Source organism: Carcharodon carcharias, chromosome 10 (genome assembly GCF_017639515.1).
Source record: "Carcharodon carcharias isolate sCarCar2 chromosome 10, sCarCar2.pri, whole genome shotgun sequence".
Taxonomy (NCBI): Eukaryota; Metazoa; Chordata; class Chondrichthyes; order Lamniformes; family Lamnidae; genus Carcharodon; species Carcharodon carcharias.
Window position 1 is genome coordinate 162562071 of NC_054476.1, and position 19752 is coordinate 162581822.

General features: G+C 42.0%; 2 protein-coding genes across 5 annotated transcripts in view; one reads left to right on the plus strand and one right to left on the minus strand.

The window, feature by feature from the left end:
- Positions 1–19752, plus strand: part of LOC121283329 (beta-crystallin B3-like) — a 45373-nt gene that overhangs the window by 9483 nt on the left and 16138 nt on the right. For 2 of the 4 annotated variants that reach the window (XM_041197790.1, XM_041197791.1), the window contains one exon: positions 5450–5519. The exons of the other annotated variants lie outside the window; for them this stretch is intronic. In XM_041197790.1, the coding sequence (XP_041053724.1) occupies positions 5450–5519 (70 nt within the window). The remainder of the gene's footprint in view (positions 1–5449; positions 5520–19752) is intronic. 4 annotated transcript variants of the gene reach the window in all.
- On the minus strand, positions 6936–11800 carry cryba1a (crystallin, beta A1a). Its single transcript, XM_041197794.1, has 5 exons — positions 11768–11800; positions 11545–11663; positions 9541–9682; positions 7470–7612; positions 6936–7083 (listed from the first exon to the last, which is right to left on the minus strand). The coding sequence occupies exons 1-5, from the start codon at positions 11798–11800 to the stop codon at positions 6936–6938; spliced, it is 585 nt and encodes a 194-aa protein (XP_041053728.1).

Sequence of the window (19752 nt, forward strand, 5' to 3'; positions counted from 1 at the left end):
AAAGGAATAGGGTATAAAAATAGGGAAGTGTTGTTGCAACTGTACAAGGCATTGGTGAGACCGTGCCTGGAGCACTGTGCACAGTTTTGGTCCCCTTACTTGAGGAAGGATGTAGCTGGAGGCGGTTCAGAGGAGATTCATTAGATTGATTCCAGAGATGTGGGACTTGTCTTATGAGGAGAGATTGAGCAGTTTAGGCCTATGTTTGCTACAGTTTAGAAGGATGAGAGGAGATCTAACTGAGGTATATAAGATGCTAAAGGGATTGACAAAGTAGACGTGGAGCAGATGTTTCCCCTTCTGGGGCATTCTAGAATGAGAGGCCATAGTTTTAGGCTAAGGGGTGGTAGATTTAAATCAGAGATATGGAGGAATTACTTTTCTCAAAGGGTCATGAATCCATGGAATTCACTACCCCAGAGTGCAGTGGTTGCTGGGACGCTGAATAAATTTAAGGAGGAGATAGACAGATTTTTAATTACTAATGGGTTGAAAGGTTATGGGGAGAGGGCGGGAAATTGGAGTTGAGGCCAAAATGAGATCAGCCATGATCGTATTGAATGGCAAGGCAGGCTCGAGGGGCTGAATTGCCTACTCCTGCTTCTAGTTCTTATGTTCTTATAAGACAGAGAGAAATACAAGTTTTGCACAGTCCTTTTGAAGCTGAGGCTTTAATGGATAATTAGCAGCAGAAACTAATTGTAACAATCTAGGGAGCTGTCTTACACACAAGCCAGATGTGATGAGAGGTTAACATCATTTTCCAAAAAGCAAAAATGCTTCAAAGTATGATTCATTGCTTTGCGATGCCTTAAGGATATGCAAGATGCTTTATAAATTCAGCTGTTCTTTAAGTTATTGCTTTTAAAGTTTCAGTTCATTTAAATGGGCAATGTAAAAATATAAATTATGATGACCTGAGTAAGAAAATAGATTATTAAACATATAATCGTTTGGTGGTACAGAACTTGAGTATTGCTGAAAAAAAAGACATGTCGAAGATTTTCGCCTCGCCAAGGTCACCAATACGAGGGGAAAACAACAATTTATACTGGATGTGAAATGCGTGCTGATTGGTTGGCAAGTGGGCTGTGACTGGTAGGGATGTTGCCATGGAGAATGCACCACGGCCTATCGCAAGCCTACCTTCACTGGTCAGTATACGTGTAGGATTCTTACATTTCCACATGCTATAAAATTGGTCTTATTGGCAACCTTGTAAATAGGGCCCGAGCTCTTTGCTTACCATGCACGCTTGATGCTGAAATAGGGGCATCAAAGGTATCCTGCAGGATAATGGTTACCCTGATCAGATCATTTCTCGCTGTATATCATGCAAACTCATGAACGGGCCTAAGGCTGGCACCTCCAGCCCTGAATAGTGCCCAGTCTACCTCAGATTACCCTGGAAGGGCAAGGTATCTCAAAAAATTGAGCAACAGGTGAAGCTAGCTGTTTCACGCTGATACTACACAGTAGTAACACGAGTGGTATTCACTACTAACCAGATGCTGTCATCGAGCCAAAAAGACATTCTGCCTATCACACAACTGAGTTATGTGCAGTATGAATTTCAGTGCCAGTGTGAAGCTAGGTATGTAGGCCGCATGTCACAGAGACTGGTGAATCGTATCAGACAGTATTTTCCAGCCGCTGTTCACAATGGGCAAGATACAGACTGTATCCAACCATCCCAAATTTGCAACACTCAAAACACAGTGCCCAACATTAGATGTGATTCCATGAATGGACAACATTTGCTAAATCATGCTCAGTGTGCTAAAAATTACGCTGACAACCAATTTAAGATTGTCAGTCAGTCTAAATTGTTGTCTTCCCCTGATATTGGTATTCTTGTGAAGTGTCCTGATGAGTGCAAGACAAATAGCTTTGACATGTCTCTTTTTTCAGCAACATTAACTACATATTTACTTTGAATTGATATGGATTTTTAAATACTGTATATTAAATGTAGTTGAATTGTACAAATTGTGTATTCTTTTTATTAATTCATGGGATGTGGGTGTTGCTGGCTAGGCCAGTATTTATTGCCCATCCCTAATTGCCCTTGAGAAAGTAGGGGTGAGCTGCCTTGAACCACCACAGTCCATGTGGTGTAGGTACACCCACAGTGCTGTTAGAAAGGGTGTTCCAGCATTTTGACCGAGCGACAGTGAGGGAACGGCGATATATTTCCAAGTCAGGATGGTGAGTGGTTTGTCAGGGACCTTGCAGGTGATGGTGTTCTCATGTATCTGCTGCCCTTGTCCTTCTGGGTGGTAGAGGTTGCAGGTTTCTAAGGTCCTGTCAAAGAAACCTGACTGAGTTGCTGCAGTGCATCTTGTAGATGGCACGCACTGCTGCCACATTTCATCGGTGGTGGAGGGACTGAATGTTTAAGGTGGTGAATCGGGTGCCAATCAAGCAGACTACTTTGTCCTGAATGGTATCCAGCTTCTTGAGTGTTCTTGGAGCTGCATTCATCCAGGCAAGTGACTTGTGCCTTGTAGATGGTAGACAAGCTTTGGGGAGACAGGAGGTGGGTTACTCACCGTAGAATTCCTAGTCTCTGAACTGCTGTAGTAGTCACAGTATTTATAAGGCTGCTCAAGTTCATTTCTGGTCAATGATAGCCCCCAGGATGTTTATAGTGGGGGATTCAGCAATGGTAATGCTATTGAATGTCAAGAGGAGATGGTTTGATTCTCTCTTGTTGGAGATGGTCATTGCCTGGCACTTATGCGGTGCAAAGGTTACTTGCCACTTATCAGCCCAAGCCTGAACGTTGTCCAGGTCTTGTTGCATATGGACGCAAACTGCTTCAATATCTGAGGAGTCGCGAAATGTGCTGAACATTGTGCAATCATCAGCGAACATCCCCACTTCAGATCTGATGATGGAAGGAAGTCATTGATGAAGCAGCTGAAGATAGTTGGGCTTAGGATACTATCCTGAGGAACTCCTGTAGTGATGCCCTGGGACTGAGATGATTGACCCCCAACAACCATAATCATCTTCCTTTGTACTTTGAGGATGTAACAAGCAATGTAGATAAAGGAGAACCAGTAGATGTGGTGCACTTGGATTTCCAGAATGCATTTAACAAGGTGCCACATCAAAGGTTACTACACAAAATAAGAGCTCATGGTGTAAAGGGTGACATATTAGCATGGATGGAGAATTGGTTAGCTAACAGGAAACAGAGAGTAGGCGTAAATGAGTCATTCTTGGCTTGGCAAGATGTAAGAAGTGGAGTGCCACATGGATCAGTGCTGGGGTCTAAACTATTAAATTTATATCAACGACTTTAATGAAGGGTCCAAATGCATGGTTGCTAATTTTGCTGATGACGCAAAAATAGGTAGGAAAGTAACTTGTGAAGAGCACATAAGGAGTCTTCAAAGGGATATAGATAGGTTAAGTATGTGGGCAAAAAGTTGGCAGGTGAATATAATATGGGGAAATTGTGAACTTGTCCACCTTGGCAAGAATAGAAAAGCAGCATATTATTTAGATGGAGAGAGATTGTAGAATTCTGCAGTACAGACGGATCTGGGTGTCCTGGTACATGAATCACATAGTCTGCAGGTACATCAAGTGATTAGGAAGGTAACTGGAATGTTGACGTTTATTGCAAGGGGAATAGAATATATAGGGAAGTTTTGCTACAAGGCATTGGTGAAACCACATCTAGGGTACAAAGTACAGTTTTGTCTTCTTTACTTAAGAAATAATTACATTAGAAGCAGTGCGGAGAAGGTTCACTTGACTGATCCTGGGAATAAGGGATTTGCCTTAAGAGGAAAGTTTGGACAGGTTGGGCCTGTATCTATTGGAGTTTAGAAAAACGAGAGGTGATCTCATTGAAACATATAAGATCCTGAATGTTCTCAACAGGTAGATACTGAGAGGATGAGGGACAAACTAGAATTAGGGGACACAGTTTAAAAATAAGGGGTCACCCATTGAAGTTGGAGATGAGGAGAAATTTATTTTCACAAAGGGTCGTGAGTCAGGAATTTTCTTCCCCAGAGATCAGTGGAGGCAGGGGAATATTTTTAAGGCAGAGGTAGATAGATTCCTACCTAACAAGGGAGTCAAAAGGTGCTGGGGATAGGCAGGAAAGTGGAGTTGAGGCCATATTCAGATCAGCCATGATCTTATCAAATGATGGAGCAGGCTCCAGGGGTTGAATGGCCTACTCCTGCACCTAATTCATATGTTTGTTTGTTCCTAGCTAGATATGACTCCAACCAATAGAGAGTTTTCCCTTGATTCGCATTGACTTCAGTTTTGCTAGGCCCCCTTGATGCCACTAGGTCAAGTGCAACCTTGATGTCAATGGCTGTAATTCACACTTCACCTCTTGAGTTCAGCTCTTTTGTCCATGTTTGGACTAATGCTGTAATGAGGTCAAAAGTTGGGTGGCCCTGGCACAGCCCAAACTGAGCTTCAGTGAGCAAGTTATTGCTGAGTGAGTACCACGTCATAGCACTGTCAACAATCCCTTCCATCACTTTGCTGATGATCGAGCGTAGACTGATGGGGCATAATTGGGCGGGTTGGTTTTGCCCTGTTTTGTGTAGACAGGACATACCCGGGCATTTTTCCAAATTGCCAAGTAGATGCCAGTGTTGTAACTGTACTGGAACAGCTTAGCTAGGGACATGGCAAGTTCTGGGGCACAAGTCTTCTGTACTACTTCCAGAATATTGTCAGGGCCCATAGCCTTTGCAGTATCCAGTGCCTTCAGGCGTTTCTTGATATCACATGGAGTGAATTTAATTGGCTGAAGACTGGCATCCGTAATGCCGGGAGGATGCTCAAGAGGAGGCCGAGATGGATCATTCAATCTGCGCTGCTGACTGAAGATGGTTGCAAATCCTTCAGCCTTGTCTTTTGCACTGATGAGCTGGGCTCCCCCATCAATGAGGATGGGGATATTTGTGAAGCTTCCTTTCCCTGTTAGCTATTTAATTGTCCACCACCACTCACGGCTGGATGAGGCAGGACTGCATAGTTTAGATCTGATCTGTTGATCGCTTGGCTCTGTCTGTCACATGCTGCTTCCGCTGGTTGGTATGCAAGAAGTCCTGTGCTGTAGCTTCACCAGAGTGGCACCTCATTTTTAGGTAAGCCTTGTGCTGCTCCTGACATGCCCTCCTGCACTTTTCATTGAACCAGGGTTGAACCCCTGGCTTGATGACAGTGGTAGAGTTGGGGATATGCCAGGCCATGAGGTTACAGGTTGTGGTTGAATACAATTCTGATGCTGCCGATATACTGTATCACCAAGTACAGTTAGACTAATTTGGCAGTATTGATCAAAGTTATAGGTATTCAAGATTGTTGTCAGGTGACCAAAGTTCTCCGTCATTAGAAATAGTTAAGCTAACAATAAGCTGGGGAAGGAAGTATTTATTGTTACATTTTATTTTTGTAACTTTAGACCAGTGGCCCTGAAATCCTGGAGCAGTTTCCTGACAGAGCGCTTTTTCTGGCCTGGCCAGACATAGATGGTAAGAAAGGAACGGCTTCTATTCTGGGGAGAATTGTCTCTGGCTCGAAGTAATTATTATTCTTTCCCAGTGGCATGTTGAGAAAAATGACATAACTTATGTACAATATTTAAAACAGTTCAAGTGGGGTTTGGCCGGTACGCCGCTAGAATTCAAAGCAATTAACTGACTAAAGCTTAATTAAAGCTCAAAGATTAGAAAAATAGCTGATGAAACTTCTTCGTACAGTGCATTTACTAATCAAGGAGGTTAGCAGTGAGATTTTACTTTTTGTTGCGCAATTTCTTTAGTTTAAATGCTCAAGAAGATTATCTGAAATTAAGGGTTGTAATTTGTTCAGTACATCCAACTGCATTGTTTTTAACATGTTTTAGCAAATTATTAAAGTAACAATGCAGTTGCCTGTAATTTGGGTGGAAAAACATTTAACAGTAGTAAACAGCTTGAACGGTTCAAGGTCATGACCTCATTTGTAAATACAGGAAATTGTTCTGCATTTTTAATGAACATTTGATTATATTGTTTATGTTCTGCAGAGTCTTCAACGTTTTCTCTTGATTGCTTGAGCTATTTCAAAGGAGATATCATCCTTCATGTTGGGGAGTTACTGGGTGAAACAATGTCAGCCAATCACTGGGGACAGTCAACATCTCGTAGTTTCCAGCTGGCACTAGCAGAAGAGTTCTGCTGTCTGAGCAGAATTAAACTCCCAAACTGGCCAGGCCACTTAGATTCCTTAACCATGTGGAAAAGAAAGAGCACTCAACCAGTTGTGTGTGATGGAGCAAATTTTCATTATGTGAACACTAAGTGCAGAGTGTATTTATAATGATTAATTTTGATAACTTAGCCCATAAGTCAGTCTCCATCTGAGAAATGCTGTCTCGCATGTAGTTCATTTAAATGGCCAGCATAAGTAATAACTTTCAAGCCGCCACTTGATTTACTTTGAAGCAGTTTCATTGGAATCTTACTGAAAAGTAAAACATAAATTGAATACAAACTGACTGAGATGTTGGTGATACTGTGAACACAATCCACTGGTGGCTGATGTGCTTTAAGCCTCATGGCCAATTGCCTTTTTGTGATTAATTTCCCAGAACTCAACAACCTGCAATGCTTGTCTGCTGTGTTTCATAATTTGGTAGAAAACAAATCTGATGAATATCTCCATTTTGAAACTTTTAAAGCAAGTTCTCATGTGCAACTCGAGACAAAGTGAAGGAAACATTTCTGTGACTTTATTTGAATATTTCAATAGCCCAAGATATTGTAATGAGATGTTAAATCAATCACAGTACACAAGTTGTTGTTCTACAACAGAATACAGTACCAATTGTACCTATAGATTTCCTCTCAGCCCCCCCCCCCCTCCCCTCTCCCTCCCTCTGATGCTCTGTTGATGTGTTGGTTTGTTTACTCCTGAATGCGGCGGATTGACTGGATCTGGAAGGTCTGAGCATGGGATCCCCACTCCCTCCAGTGCTTGTACTCTCCAGCATGACGATCGCATTCCATGATGTACTGGAAGCCACGGTATCCTGGGTACTGGTAGCACACCCACCTGGGACAGAAAGACAGCATACTTCACGTAAATGAACTTTGAATGCGTGTTACGTTTCACAAATACAAACTGGGACATTTGCCTGCAAACGGGGTCGAGTGCCAGGGCTTTCAGGACTGGATTACAAAGCGCAGGAGCTGCAGAAGGCCCGTTGGCACAACCTGGACAGCCCTCTTTGGTTAATTTTGAACTAGTTAGAATTGATCAGATAGGTTATTTTCTTTTGGCCTAAGGGAAACTCTTATGCCAGAAGCAGAAACAGCAAACCTGATGTGATCAACATGCTCCCAAGATGTACAAGGCTTTGCTGGATCCAGCTAAGTTTTCTTTCTTAAACTGTAACAACCCAACTTTACTGTTTTTTTTTAAATGAAAGCACTACTTACGCGCCAGCTTGAACCTTCATGGATCCAACTTCGTTGTTGCACCAACCCATGGCTTGCAAAGAGGGATAGTCATCACACATCTCCCACTGTCTTCCAATGAAGTTTTCCTTCTCAAAAATGACAATTTTGGATTCTTTATGGTGCTAAAAGGAAAATGACACATATATACATTCTGAGTGCCTTTGTAGATGCTGTGATACATTTGTGAGTGAACAAAACAAAATCAGAATTGGAGAGGTAATGGGAGTATATCTCTACTACTTAACATCTTGCATTTGCTATAAAGAGTGTGAAACATAACTTTCTGTAACCTGTCCTTATAGCACTTCACTTCAGACCTGAGATTAAACTTGTTCTGTGACCTTTTAAATAGATTTATATTTTTTTGGAGCGTAGTGACTGCATCTAAATACAATATTGCTGTTAGGATACAAGAAGTGCATTGTAAAGCTTTAACAGAATTGCCACAGACTTCTGTTCTAGATGTATATTTCAGCATTGTTTATTTTTTAACTGTGTTGTAAGTCCAGATATTGGCAATGACGTTACTCTAACATTACTGCCAAATTCCTTTCCATGTCTCCCTGTGCTAATGCTTGCAAAGGCATCTGGGATCCTGGCCTTTATAACTGGAGGCATAGGGCAGAATTTTGCCCTTGGTTGGTGGGCGGGCAGCCGAACTCTGTCCCCGAGATGGGGCCCACCGCCATTTTGAGTGAGCGGGCCAATTAAGGCCCACCCAGCGGCCTGTCCGATGGGAAGTGCTATGCGCTTCCTGTGCGGGGGATGGAGAGATTCCCCAACTGCCAGAGTGCGCTCTTTCACGCATGTGCACGAATTAGCGCACTGCTCCCTGAGACCAAGTGCTGTCTCAGGGAGATTATTGACAGTGTAAAAAAAACTTCAAAAATATAAAAATTATTAACTTGTCCCCCTCATGTGACAATGTCATACGAGATGGGACATGTTAATAAGAAGCACATAAACTTTATTAAAGTTTTTAAAAACGGACATGAAACCTCATCCCACCAGTGATTGAAGTTTCATGTATTATCAGAAGCCCGCTGGGGCTCCTGGCCTACCCACCAGCCTTAAGCTTGGATGGGCAGGGCATTTAACAAGCTTAATTACCCTGTCAATGGCCTTAATTGGCCATTGACAGGTCAGCGGGCGGACAGCTGATTTCGCTGTCCGCCCTCCTTCCTCAATATCTAAATGGGCCGGGATGACCTCGGGGGTTCCTCCCAACATCGTCCCGCGTCATTTTCCCCTCGGCGAGCGGGCCCCGCCCCCAAATCACCAATGGGAAAATTCAGGCCATGGTGTACAAAAACAAGGGGCGGAATTTTCTGGCAGCACGATTTTACGCTCCCGCCGAAGTCAATGGGGTTTAGAATGGTCTGCCACATTTTTGCAGCACTGTCCCCACTGCGACAGGGCCTTAAAAATTCTGGCCAAGGAAGTTCTGATGAATTTTTATAAAACACTAGTTCGGCCTCAACTGAAGTACGAGGATAGATTGGAGAAGCTGGGGTTAGAGAAGAAAAGGCTGAGAGAAGATTCGATAGAGGTGTTTAAAATCTAGACAGAGTAGATAGGGAGAAACTTTGTTCCCATTTGCAGAAGGGTCTGGAACCAAGAGGTCACTGATTTACGATGATTGGGAAATGAACCAACTGCGGTGAGAGGTAGAGTCTTTGTTATACAGTGAGTGGTTATGATCTGGAATGCGCCACCAATTGTGGCTTTCAAAAGTGAATTGAATAAGCACCTGAAAAGAAAACAATTTGCTGAGCTACGGGGAAAGGGCAGGGGATCGGGACTAGCCGAGATGCTTTTGTCGAGGACTGCATGAACACGATGGGCTAAATGGCCTCCTGTGCTGTTACCAGTCTGTGATTCTGCGATAATGCAGTTTCAAAAAACTGGCATAGTGACAAGGTCCCAAAAAGATTAAACATATGAACCGTAATGAGTAACGTTACCTTATTTTGATGATATATGTTGCATTGTGGAGTATATGCTGTGCTAGCACCAAACCCTACAGATATTGAATAGTGAACCAACTTACAGCAGAGCAAATGGGGCGGAAGGACATGAGTCTCTCAGTGTGGTAAGCATTGCTGCCACTCCAGGCATCCCAGCGAGGGTACTCTCCTTTCTCCAGGATAAATTGTTGCCCAAAGAAGCTGGAATGCTCATAACCAGCCCACCTACAAAAAGAAAATTGCTTTCATATCAACTTTTATAAGAGATAAACAATGCTCTCATCCTGTTTTTAAAATTGAGAAATTTAAATAACTCCTAATTTTTATATCACTTATTATTCCATCATTTACTATCAATCATTTATAACCATCTATTATAATTTGCTGATTCATTCATCTGAACGGTCACTACACCGAGCCAACAATGCAATAAATATAAGCGCTGGACTGAGTTTACTGTGAAGCAACTGTTCCCTCTGTAGCAATCTTCAAGGTGGAGTCCAACTTCTATTGCGTTAACCTCTGCAGCAATAGTTAAAATGAGACTTTTAAACTATCTAAAACTCATGGAGTTCCCCTTGATGAGCAAGCTCGGAGATCACAGCCTTGTTCTCAAAAATAATTCCTTAAAAAGACTTGAACATGCAACCTTGAGTCTTGCAGTGTGCCGCCCAGTTCTTCCTGCTACCCAGAATATGTCTCACCTGCTTCTTTCTGCCTTAGTCCAAAAACATTACACAACTGAGCCCTACAGCTGTAGTTACTGAGACCTGCCCGTAATGTGGCAGTAATTATACTGCACAAATACAATACTCCCAAATTTCCTTGATCTTTTAATTCTGTGCATCAAGCCCCACATCCCAACAAATCTCACTCCACAAAATTGGCTGCACCCCTGACTCTCAAATGCAGGTATCTTCTAATTGCATCTGTTTGATGGCAGGGCTGTGGGGCAGGGGGCAGATCTCAACATGACCACCACATTTTCAAATGCAGCAGAAACAGTCATTTTTCTGGTCTCTTTTACTTGTAATTTTTGAATGCTTGAAACAAAAAGCCCAGATCTGCACTTTCTGATGCTTATTTATGGCAAAGTATAATTCTCATCCAAAATTGGGTAACTTCCCCAATTCAAGTTCTGGGTTCCTGAGCTTGGTGTGTTTGAAAGATGGTTCAATGAATCAAAATATCCTTGTGTGGATTTAACATTGCCTTGGGTCCCAGATGTTTCTGATGTTTTATGCCATTTTATGGCTTAGGTTTGGACATATTCTCTTGAGATTAGAAGGATCGTTGGGTGTAACTTGACATTGGCAAAGTGGACACATTTTCAGGCCCATCTTCTGGATTGTGCCTAAGGAAGAAATTCTAGGCATCCTATCCTGACATTTAGATAAATGTACGTTCAGTGGGTTGATAGACCAGAGTTAACTGTCACTCAGCTCTTTTACATTTCTTTTGCAATAGGAATGCCAGTTTTAGGTCCCAACACATACACGTACAATGGATGTACAGATGTGTGTTATGCAACTTAAGTTTGAAAAACTGATGTACTTCACACAGAAGGCAAAAAAAAGTTGAGGGAGACAAATTGATTTTAGGGATTCCTGCTATAAAGCTGAACTAAGACGAACTGGACTGGAGCTGTATTGTCACCTAAGCATTGCAGGATGGGCGTGAAACTCCAATTGAAGGGGCTTTCACTCTCCCAGCTTCAGTTATGTCACTGCTTTGCATCGGACCAAAAGTAGCAGTGTAACTGAACCCTAAATATATTGATACTTGTTTTAGCTGATTAACACTTATGAAGCTGATCTAATTCCCTCCTATGTTACCAGTATCTTAATTAGCCAAGCTGTGAACAACAGCAATGCTGATTTGTATGAATCTGTATAAGAGTTAAAAAAAATACGTTTCTGTGAATCGATTACTTTGATTTACAAATGACAATGAAGTTTTTAAAAAAAAAAACAATGATTGTATTTTAATTAAGCTCGGTAAGGTTTGCTTTGGAATATGTTTGAGAGTAATGGTTAGGGCTGCATTTTTTTTTTGTCGTTAAAAAATATGTAAAGGTGTTGACTCACGCTCCACAATCAACTTTGATGGATCGAATATTGTCAAAGCCGCAATCCATGATATTCTTGCAGGTTGCGGTAAATTCCATTCTCTTGCCTTGGAAATTTTCCTGATCGTAAACGGTGATCTGCAATAATAATTATTATTATTACTTTACTCCTTTCATGATATTCAGTAAAAAGAGCAGAAGTATCAATGCTGATTTAAATATTCTACAGAAATAAACTGTACCTTGAAAACTCCTGCAGGATTTGTTTGCGCCATGCTTATCAATTGGAGGTTGTGATCCTAAAAAAAAAAGTCAAAAGGCATCATTTCTCTTCACAAGGCAACAGCTTTTAGAAATGTATTAATATTTGATGCGTTAAAATCTTGTCTAGGCTCTTTGTAATGTTACATTATATCTGGCTAAATTGGTGCTATGGAGTGAATTACAAAGCAGGAATAAACATCAAACATTGAGGCAAAATCGAAGAATTTGAAGTTAAAGTGGAATAAAATAAAAATCAGAAACACTCAACTTACCAGAGCCGAGCTAAATGGGGTAGGTTCCAAAAACGATTCTGTGAGTTGAGCTTCATCTCTGCTATTTATAGTCAACCATTGAATAGAAAGTGAGAAGTGAGCGAGTCTGATTCGTGGTCCAGTGAGCAGATAGTGAACGCCAACATCTCATTGTTTGACTGATCCCATGGATTTCTGTTTCAACTCTGTGCTGGGGTAGGAGCAGAAAGATTAAAATCTGCATGTCCGGTATATGCGTGAATAACCTTTGGCTAAAAATGTTAAAAAAAAAACGTGTTTGTTAACGGAAAGTAGCTCAGAACAAAATATGGTTGATTTAAAAAGAATGACTCTGAAATTAAATGATCTGGTGTGGTGCACGGAACCAGATAACAACCAGCATCAAGCCAAAGCTTGGCCAAAGAGTTGGGTTTAAGGAGATCCTTCAAGGACAAGAGAGATGGAAAGGAGAAAAAGTTTAAGGAGGAAATTCCAGTAATTAGGACTTGGACAGTTGAAGGTATGGCTGTAGTAGAGGGATGCCAAAGTTGGAAGAATGCAGAGTTGCTGGATGATAAAGGAAGAAGATAAATACAGGCCATTCAGCACAACAGGCCAATGCTGATGTTTATGCTTCAAATGAGCCTCTTCCCATCCTTCTTCATCTAACCCTATCAACACAACCTTTTCTTCCTCATTGTTTATTTAGTTTCCTCTTAAATGTACCAATGCTATAGGTAACAACTACAGTCTCATTAATGTACACCTATATTCCTGTCTGTAAATGATGACTCATTCAATGTGTGATCAAGATAATTTAAACCATAAAAGGATTTTTTTTTTATTGCTTTATTTTCTGAATAATGCAAATTTGGAAACCTTTACTCCAAACCATGTGAAGGAGATCAGTGATCGGTACTGTCAGTTCACTCACTATCTGTTCCTTGTACTGAGATTGTGGATTTTCCTCCAGACATTTCATAAACTAGCAGCTGATGTGTGTCTTGAGGTGGTCCTCTACCACATAATTCAAGGCAGCCTGGGATAGCTGCATGCCAACTCCTTGTCCCCTGAACACATCTGGCAATGTTGTGCTGTTCAAATCAACCGTTTTCTTTCCAATATAATTGTAAATTGAATAACAAATAATCAAATAATAAAAGCAGTAGCAATAAAAAGATCAACAAGGCTGACGCTGTGAAGGAAGGGGTCAAAAAAAGGGAAGTTTTGGGGTCCGTGAGTTGATGTCAGCCATCGAGTAGAGGTGTAATGGGTGAGTGGGACTTAGTGCAGAAAAAGCTATGGGCAGTAGCGTTTTGGATGAGATGAAGTGTGGAAAAAGGGATGGTGGCCAGGAGAGCTTTGGACAAATTGAGCCTAGATGTGATAATAGGATTTTGACAGCAGATGGGACCAAAGCAGGGACTGAGACAGGCAATATTATGAAGCTACAAGTTGGTTTTCCTTTTGATTGACAGAATATGATGTTAGAAGTTCAGGTCTGAGTCAAAAATGACTAGTTGCGAGCATTCTGGTTCAACATGAGAGTAAATGGCAAGAGGAGTGGAATCAGTGGCACAAGATTGGGGTTTGTAGCTGGGGCAAATGATGGTGGCTTTGGGTTTCCCTTTAACTGAAGGAAATTGTGGCACATCTGGGACTGAATATCAGAGAATCATTCTAACAACACAGAGGCAATAATGGAGAGGTTAAGCTGGATGTCACCAGCATAATGCAAAACCCAACTCCATGTTTTCAGGTGATGTTGCCCAGGAGCAGAATGTTGGTAAATTGGAGGGCTTGAGGCTTGATTCTTGAAGGACTACCGAGTTAATAGTGCAGAGGTTGAAAGCTTTCTGGAGTTGCACTGACTACAGTTGGATAAGTGAGAGTTGAACCAAGCAATGAGAATTCCATTGAGCTGGACAATAGGGAGAGGCATAAGAGGAAGATGCTACAGATGACAATGTCAGAGGCTGGAGAGAGGTTGAGAATGCTGAGAAGAGTTAGTGCACCATAATCATAGAGGATGTCATTTGCAACTTAGCACTATTTCAGGGCAGTAAAAGGGGTGAACGTTTGATTGGAGAGATACAAACATAGAGTTGGCAGAAAGGAAGACATGCGTTTGGGAGGAGCAGCATGTTTAAGGCCTCCAGAAAGGAATGAGAAGTTTTGAGATAGGGCACAAGAACAGAAAAAGCTTGAAAATCTCAGCTGTAAAACTCAAGAGTTAATATTTCGAATCCAATATGACTTCTTCAGAAGAAAGGTAATATTGGACTCAAAACGTTAACCCAGCTTTTCTCTCTACAGATGCTGCTAGACCTGCTGAGTTTTTCCAGCTTTTTCTGTTTTTATTTCAGATTTCCAGCATCCGCAGTATTTTGCTTTTATTTGAGATGGGGCAGTAGTTTACAAGGGCAAAGGAGTCGAAGGTGTGTTTTTTGAGGAGGATGGAGAGTGATGTTAATGGAGGAGAACTACCTGAGAAGGAACTATTAAAATGTGGTCAGCATTTTAATGGAGTCAAGAGAGAAGGAGGTGAGTCTTATGGAAAAGCTTAGAGGCGGCATGGAGAAAGAAATCAGAAGAAAAGATCTGGGCTCAGGCTAGGGCAGGGGAAACCATGGAGTAGGTTTGATCTGGAGGGGAAGTGGGGTCGGAGTGTTGTGGCAGAGGCAGTTGAACGAATGATCTCGATCTTAGTGAAACCAAAGAATTCTAAATTATTATTGGAGGTGAGGGAGAAGGGGGCAAAGAAGAGGGTTTAAGGAAACAATGGGTAGTAGAGAAAAGAAGTGGAGGTTATCTTTGTTGTTCAAGATGAACACTGAGCAATAAATTGTTTTGGCAGAGGTGACAGGCCCTATTGTGATTGCTGTGATCCAATCAGATCTGACAATGGATTCTTAAATTAGTTTGTGCACCAGGTATGCTTAAATCTCTGCCCCTTAGACTTAAAAGAAGCAAAAATGGGGAAACCTCTAGGCTGGGAAAGAGAAAGGGGATGAGGGCATGTAAGGTAAAGGTGAGGAAATGGTTGATCAACAACTGAAGAACAGGGTTCAAAATACACAGGGTGCGAGGATGAATTTGCCCTTGAAATGTCACAAGTAACCTGCAAAAAAGCAAAGACAGAGTGAAAAATTCAAGAAAACTCACCCCTGTACTATATTATCTTATATTATGGCCCCACCATGGTCCAAACAGGGATAATGATTTCTGTTGCTCCAGCTCCTTCAATCACAGGTTTCCTCCCCCCTGCTCTTGCTGTTCCTCCAGAGACAGAATCAGTGCTTGGAGGAGCAGCAAGGACAAGAGAGAGGGAACCTGTGATTGGAGGAGCTGGAGCAGTTATCCAGGGTGACGGCTCTGACTCTTTCAACTGTGGAACTTCGACATCCTCCAGGAGGCTAAGGAGAAGAAATAGAAAAACAATGAAGAGAGTGGAGGAGGAGGTTGGAAACCTAGTAACAATCAGGAGCAGGCCCTGGGAGCCAAGAATGTCTTCGAAGGCAGCAGCCAGTGGAGAGAAGAACTTGCCCATTTTAATTTTCATGTAATGCTGTGGCAGGTGGAGAGGCAATGAGAAGAGAAGGTCCATCCTACTTCGATTTTCTTACCAACATTAAGCTCTCATTCTGAGAGAGGGCCTGTATAAAAACAAACAGCAAGAGCTTCTATGGGTATGTTAAAAGAAAGAATGGCCAAAGTGAGTGTGGGACCCTTGGAGGATGTAACTGGAGAATTGATAACAGGGAACAGGGAAATGGCAGATAATTGAAACCAATATTTTGCATCGGTCTTCACGGTGGAGGACACTATAAACATCCCAAAGATATCAGATAAGCAAGGAGCCAATGGGAGGAAAGATCTTGTAACAGTCTCTATCAGGAGGGACAAAGTATTTGACAAACCAACGGGACTAAAGGCAGACACGTGCCAGGACCTGATGGCCTGCATCCAAGGGTTTTAAAGGAAGTGGCTGCAAAGAGAGTTGAGGCATTAGTTGAAATATTCCAGAACTCACTGGATTCTGGGAGGGTCCCAGCGGATTGGAAAACCACTGTGACGCCCCTGTTCAAGAAGGGAGGGAGACAAAAAACAGGAAACTATAGGCCAGTCAATGTAATATCTGTGGTTGGGAAAATGCTAGAGTCCATTGTTAAGGAAGACATAGGACATTTAGAAAAGCTTAATGCAATCAAACAGAGTCAACATGGTTTTTGAAAAGGAAATCATGTTTGACAAATTTGCTAGAGTTCTTTGATAAGATAACAAACAGAGTTGATAAAAGGGAACCAGTCGATGCAGTGTATTTGGATTTCCAGGAGGCATTCAATAAGATGCCACATAAAAGGTTATTGCACAAGATAGGAGCTCATGATATTGGGGGTAATGTATTTGCATGGATTGAGGATTGGATAACACACAGAAGATAGAGAGTCGGGATTAATGGGTCTTTTTCAGGTTGGAAAGACGTAGCTAGTGGAGTGCCACAAGGATCAGTCCTAGGGCCTCAATTATTTACTATCTATGTTAATGACTTGGAGGAGGGAGCAGAGTGTAATGTGTCTAAATTTTCTGATGATACAAAAAGAGGTGGGAGGGCATGTTGTGATGAGGACATAAAGAATCTGCAAGGGGATATAGACAGGTTTAGTGAGTGGGCAAAAACTGGCAGATGGAGTTTAATGTCGGAAAGTGTGAGGTCATGCACTTTGGTAGGAAGAATCAAAAGGCAGACTATTATTTAAATGGAGAGAGACTCCAAAAAGTGCAGCACAGAGAGATCTGGGTGTTCTTGTGCACGAAACACAAATGTTAGCATGCAGGTGCAGCAAGTAATTAAGAAGGCAAATGGAATTTTGGCCTGTATTGCTATGGAGTTGGAGTTTAAAAATAAGGAAGTCTTGTTACAACTGAACAGGGTGTTGGTGAGGCTGCACCTGGAGTACTGTGTACAGTTTTGGTCCCTGTATTTAAAAAAGGATTTACTGGCATTGGAGGCAGTTCAAAAGAGATTCACTAAGCTGATTCCTGGGATGAAGGGGTTGACTTATCAAGAACGGTTAAACAGGTTAGGCCTTTATTCATTACAGTTTAGAAGAATGAGGGGTGATCTTATTGAAATGTACAAGATTCTGAGGGGGCTTGACAGAGTAGATGTTGAGAAGATGTTTCCACTAGTGGGGGAAGCTTGAACTCGGGGACATAGTTACAGAATAAGGGGGCACTCATTTAAAACTGAGATGTGAAGGAATTTCTTCTCTGAGGATAGTGAATGTCTGGAATTCTCTACCCCAGAGAGTTGTGGAGGCTAGATCACTGAAAGTATTTAAAGAGGAGGTGGATAGATTTTTGAAATATTGGGGAGTTGAGGGCTACGAGGAGCTGGCATGAAAGAGGAATTGAGGCCCGGGGCAGATCAGCCATCATCAGCCTTGCTGAATGGCCTATTCCTGCTCCTATTTCTTATGTTCTTATGTATCTATGACAACAGAGGGGTAAAATATCAAAAGTGATTCCCGTTAGAACTATGCAAGTTAAAGTAAGCACATCGGACCCATGGGGGTAGAGCCAAAGGCAGCGGCAGGCCTCAGACCTGTGATGACGATGGATTGATGGTCACCAGTTACTGTGGAGTTTGTCACATCCTCACAACCCTCGATCCCATATTCAATGAGAAAGGATTCACAGCTCCTCTTTGTTTCCTAGGAGAGTTCAAGGGAGTGGGTTGTGTCCTTAGACACTGAGATATTGCCTGGATCTACCATTGCAGTCGGTCTCTGACCCTTTTTTATCTGCAGAGACTACAATTTAAAAACAATGACTGTTAACCAGCCTTCTGGTTACACTCGAGGTGTTTCCAGAACTGCCTTGCCTTTCAAACTGTTCGCATGCTTGAACCTGGTCAAAGCCATTCTTTATGATGAAAAAGTTTCTGTGGAAAGTTATTGATTTTATAGAAGACTGCCATTCAGGTTAATCCTTAAATGTACGGCCCTACACATCCTGTCTGAATCTCACTGACGTTGCCAAAAATAAAAGTGAACACAAAGCGGTGTTGCATGGCTGGAAAAAGGCCCCGAAACTGGTTGCATGTCGTAAAAAAATTAAATTAGATCAGATGTATCCATTCATAAAATTCTACAGCACTGGAGACCATTTGGCCCATCGCATCTATGCCAACTCTTACAAAAGGAGTTATCCAATTTGTTCTAGTCTCCTGATCTTTTCTATTGCCTTACAATTTTTTCCCCCTTCAAATATTTATCCCATACCCTTTTGAAAGTTTCTGTTGAATCAGCTTCCAACTGAATGAGGAATAAAAGATTTAATGATAGATGTATCTTATATACAGTCTTTGGTGTCTGTGCTATTTTATCTATCTCAAGAAGGAATCCTAAAAAAAGTCAACACAAATACAGAAGCGGTCATACTGCGTGACTGTGTGACCTAATAAAAGAGTTAGTGAGATTGAAAAAGCCCCTGAGAAGAAGCCCCTAAAATCAAAAAGTAACCGGCACCAAAACCTCAACAAGAGCCCTCAAACAAATATTTTGACCCTTGCTACAGAACTCTTCCGGTGAATGGAGGGTAGGCAGTTGGGAATCTGAAACTGGAATAGAAGAGATATTTTTCCTGAGGCAGATGCAGAAGGAAAGGCATTGGGAAGGAGGAAGGGGGTGTGGGTGATGAGGGATTCAAGAAAGTGGTCTCGTTGCGGCTGTGATGATGGGATTGGGGAAGCTGTGTGCGAAAGCAAGGCTGAGAGGGTGGCAATGAATATAAATTGGAGAGTTCATATGGAAGGACAAGAGATCAGTGAGAGAGCAAGGCAAGTTTAGAGGGACATTGAAACCACCAAGGACACTTAGTGCAGAGCACACGAAAGCTAGGATTTGGGAGAACGGTAGACAATAAGGAGATGAGAGAGTGGTCAACAAGATGAGGTGCTCAAATCGGGAGAATATGCCGGGGGGGGGCGAGACCAATCCATGATTTGGTGATAAGAGTACGTAGAGAAGGAAAGTGTCAGAGGAAAACCGACACTTGTGGAATTGTAAAATGCACCCAAGTAAGGAATCAGCCAGGAGCAGGGGCCCATGAAAGAACAGACCATTGGGGTCTATGTCTGGTGGCCCCAGCCCATGGGGCTTCAGGAACAACCACAACACAGAAAAGAGGATCAAAATATTCTAGCATTTAAAAATACTGTCAAAGGTGGGGCTGGGTGGTTTTAAGGCAGAGTTGGCTGATTTAGTTACAATATACATACTAGTACTTGCTGCTACAGTTCTCAATTGTGCTTTAATGGGTTGCGGATAGGGACCCTAAACATTTTTGTCGAGGCCCAAGAAATTCATAGCCCAGCTCGGACCGGGGCTGCAGGTGTGATTTCATACCACTTCTACATTTAAAATACTGGCTGCAGATTTTAAATAATTAAGGCACTGCAAGTGTGTAAGATGAAATTTGTTAGTTTGAACAATACATACTCTAAAAAGCATCAGCTTGTGTTCTTGCTAAATATAAAACCTTTTTATGATACTTGCAGCATAAATTAAACAAAAGCTGTACAAAGCTATCTACCAGGTCAGCTCTTTGCTCTAGGGTGCACTTGTGTCCACTGTAGACTGTAGTTTTTGCTGATCTGTGTGATGTTGCCAAGTGCAACAAAGCAAAGAGCTGGTGTCAGCTTCTGC

Coding starts and splice junctions, on each gene's coding strand:
- cryba1a (XM_041197794.1), bottom strand. CDS start 11,800: ATGGCGCAAACAAATCCTGCAGGAGTTTTCAAG. Junction 11,664..11,767: donor ATCCTGCAGGAGTTTTCAAG/GTACAGTTTATT, acceptor TTATTATTGCAG/ATCACCGTTTACGATCAGGA. Junction 7,613..9,540: donor TCCGCCCCATTTGCTCTGCT/GTAAGTTGGTTC, acceptor TTTTCCTTTTAG/CACCATAAAGAATCCAAAAT.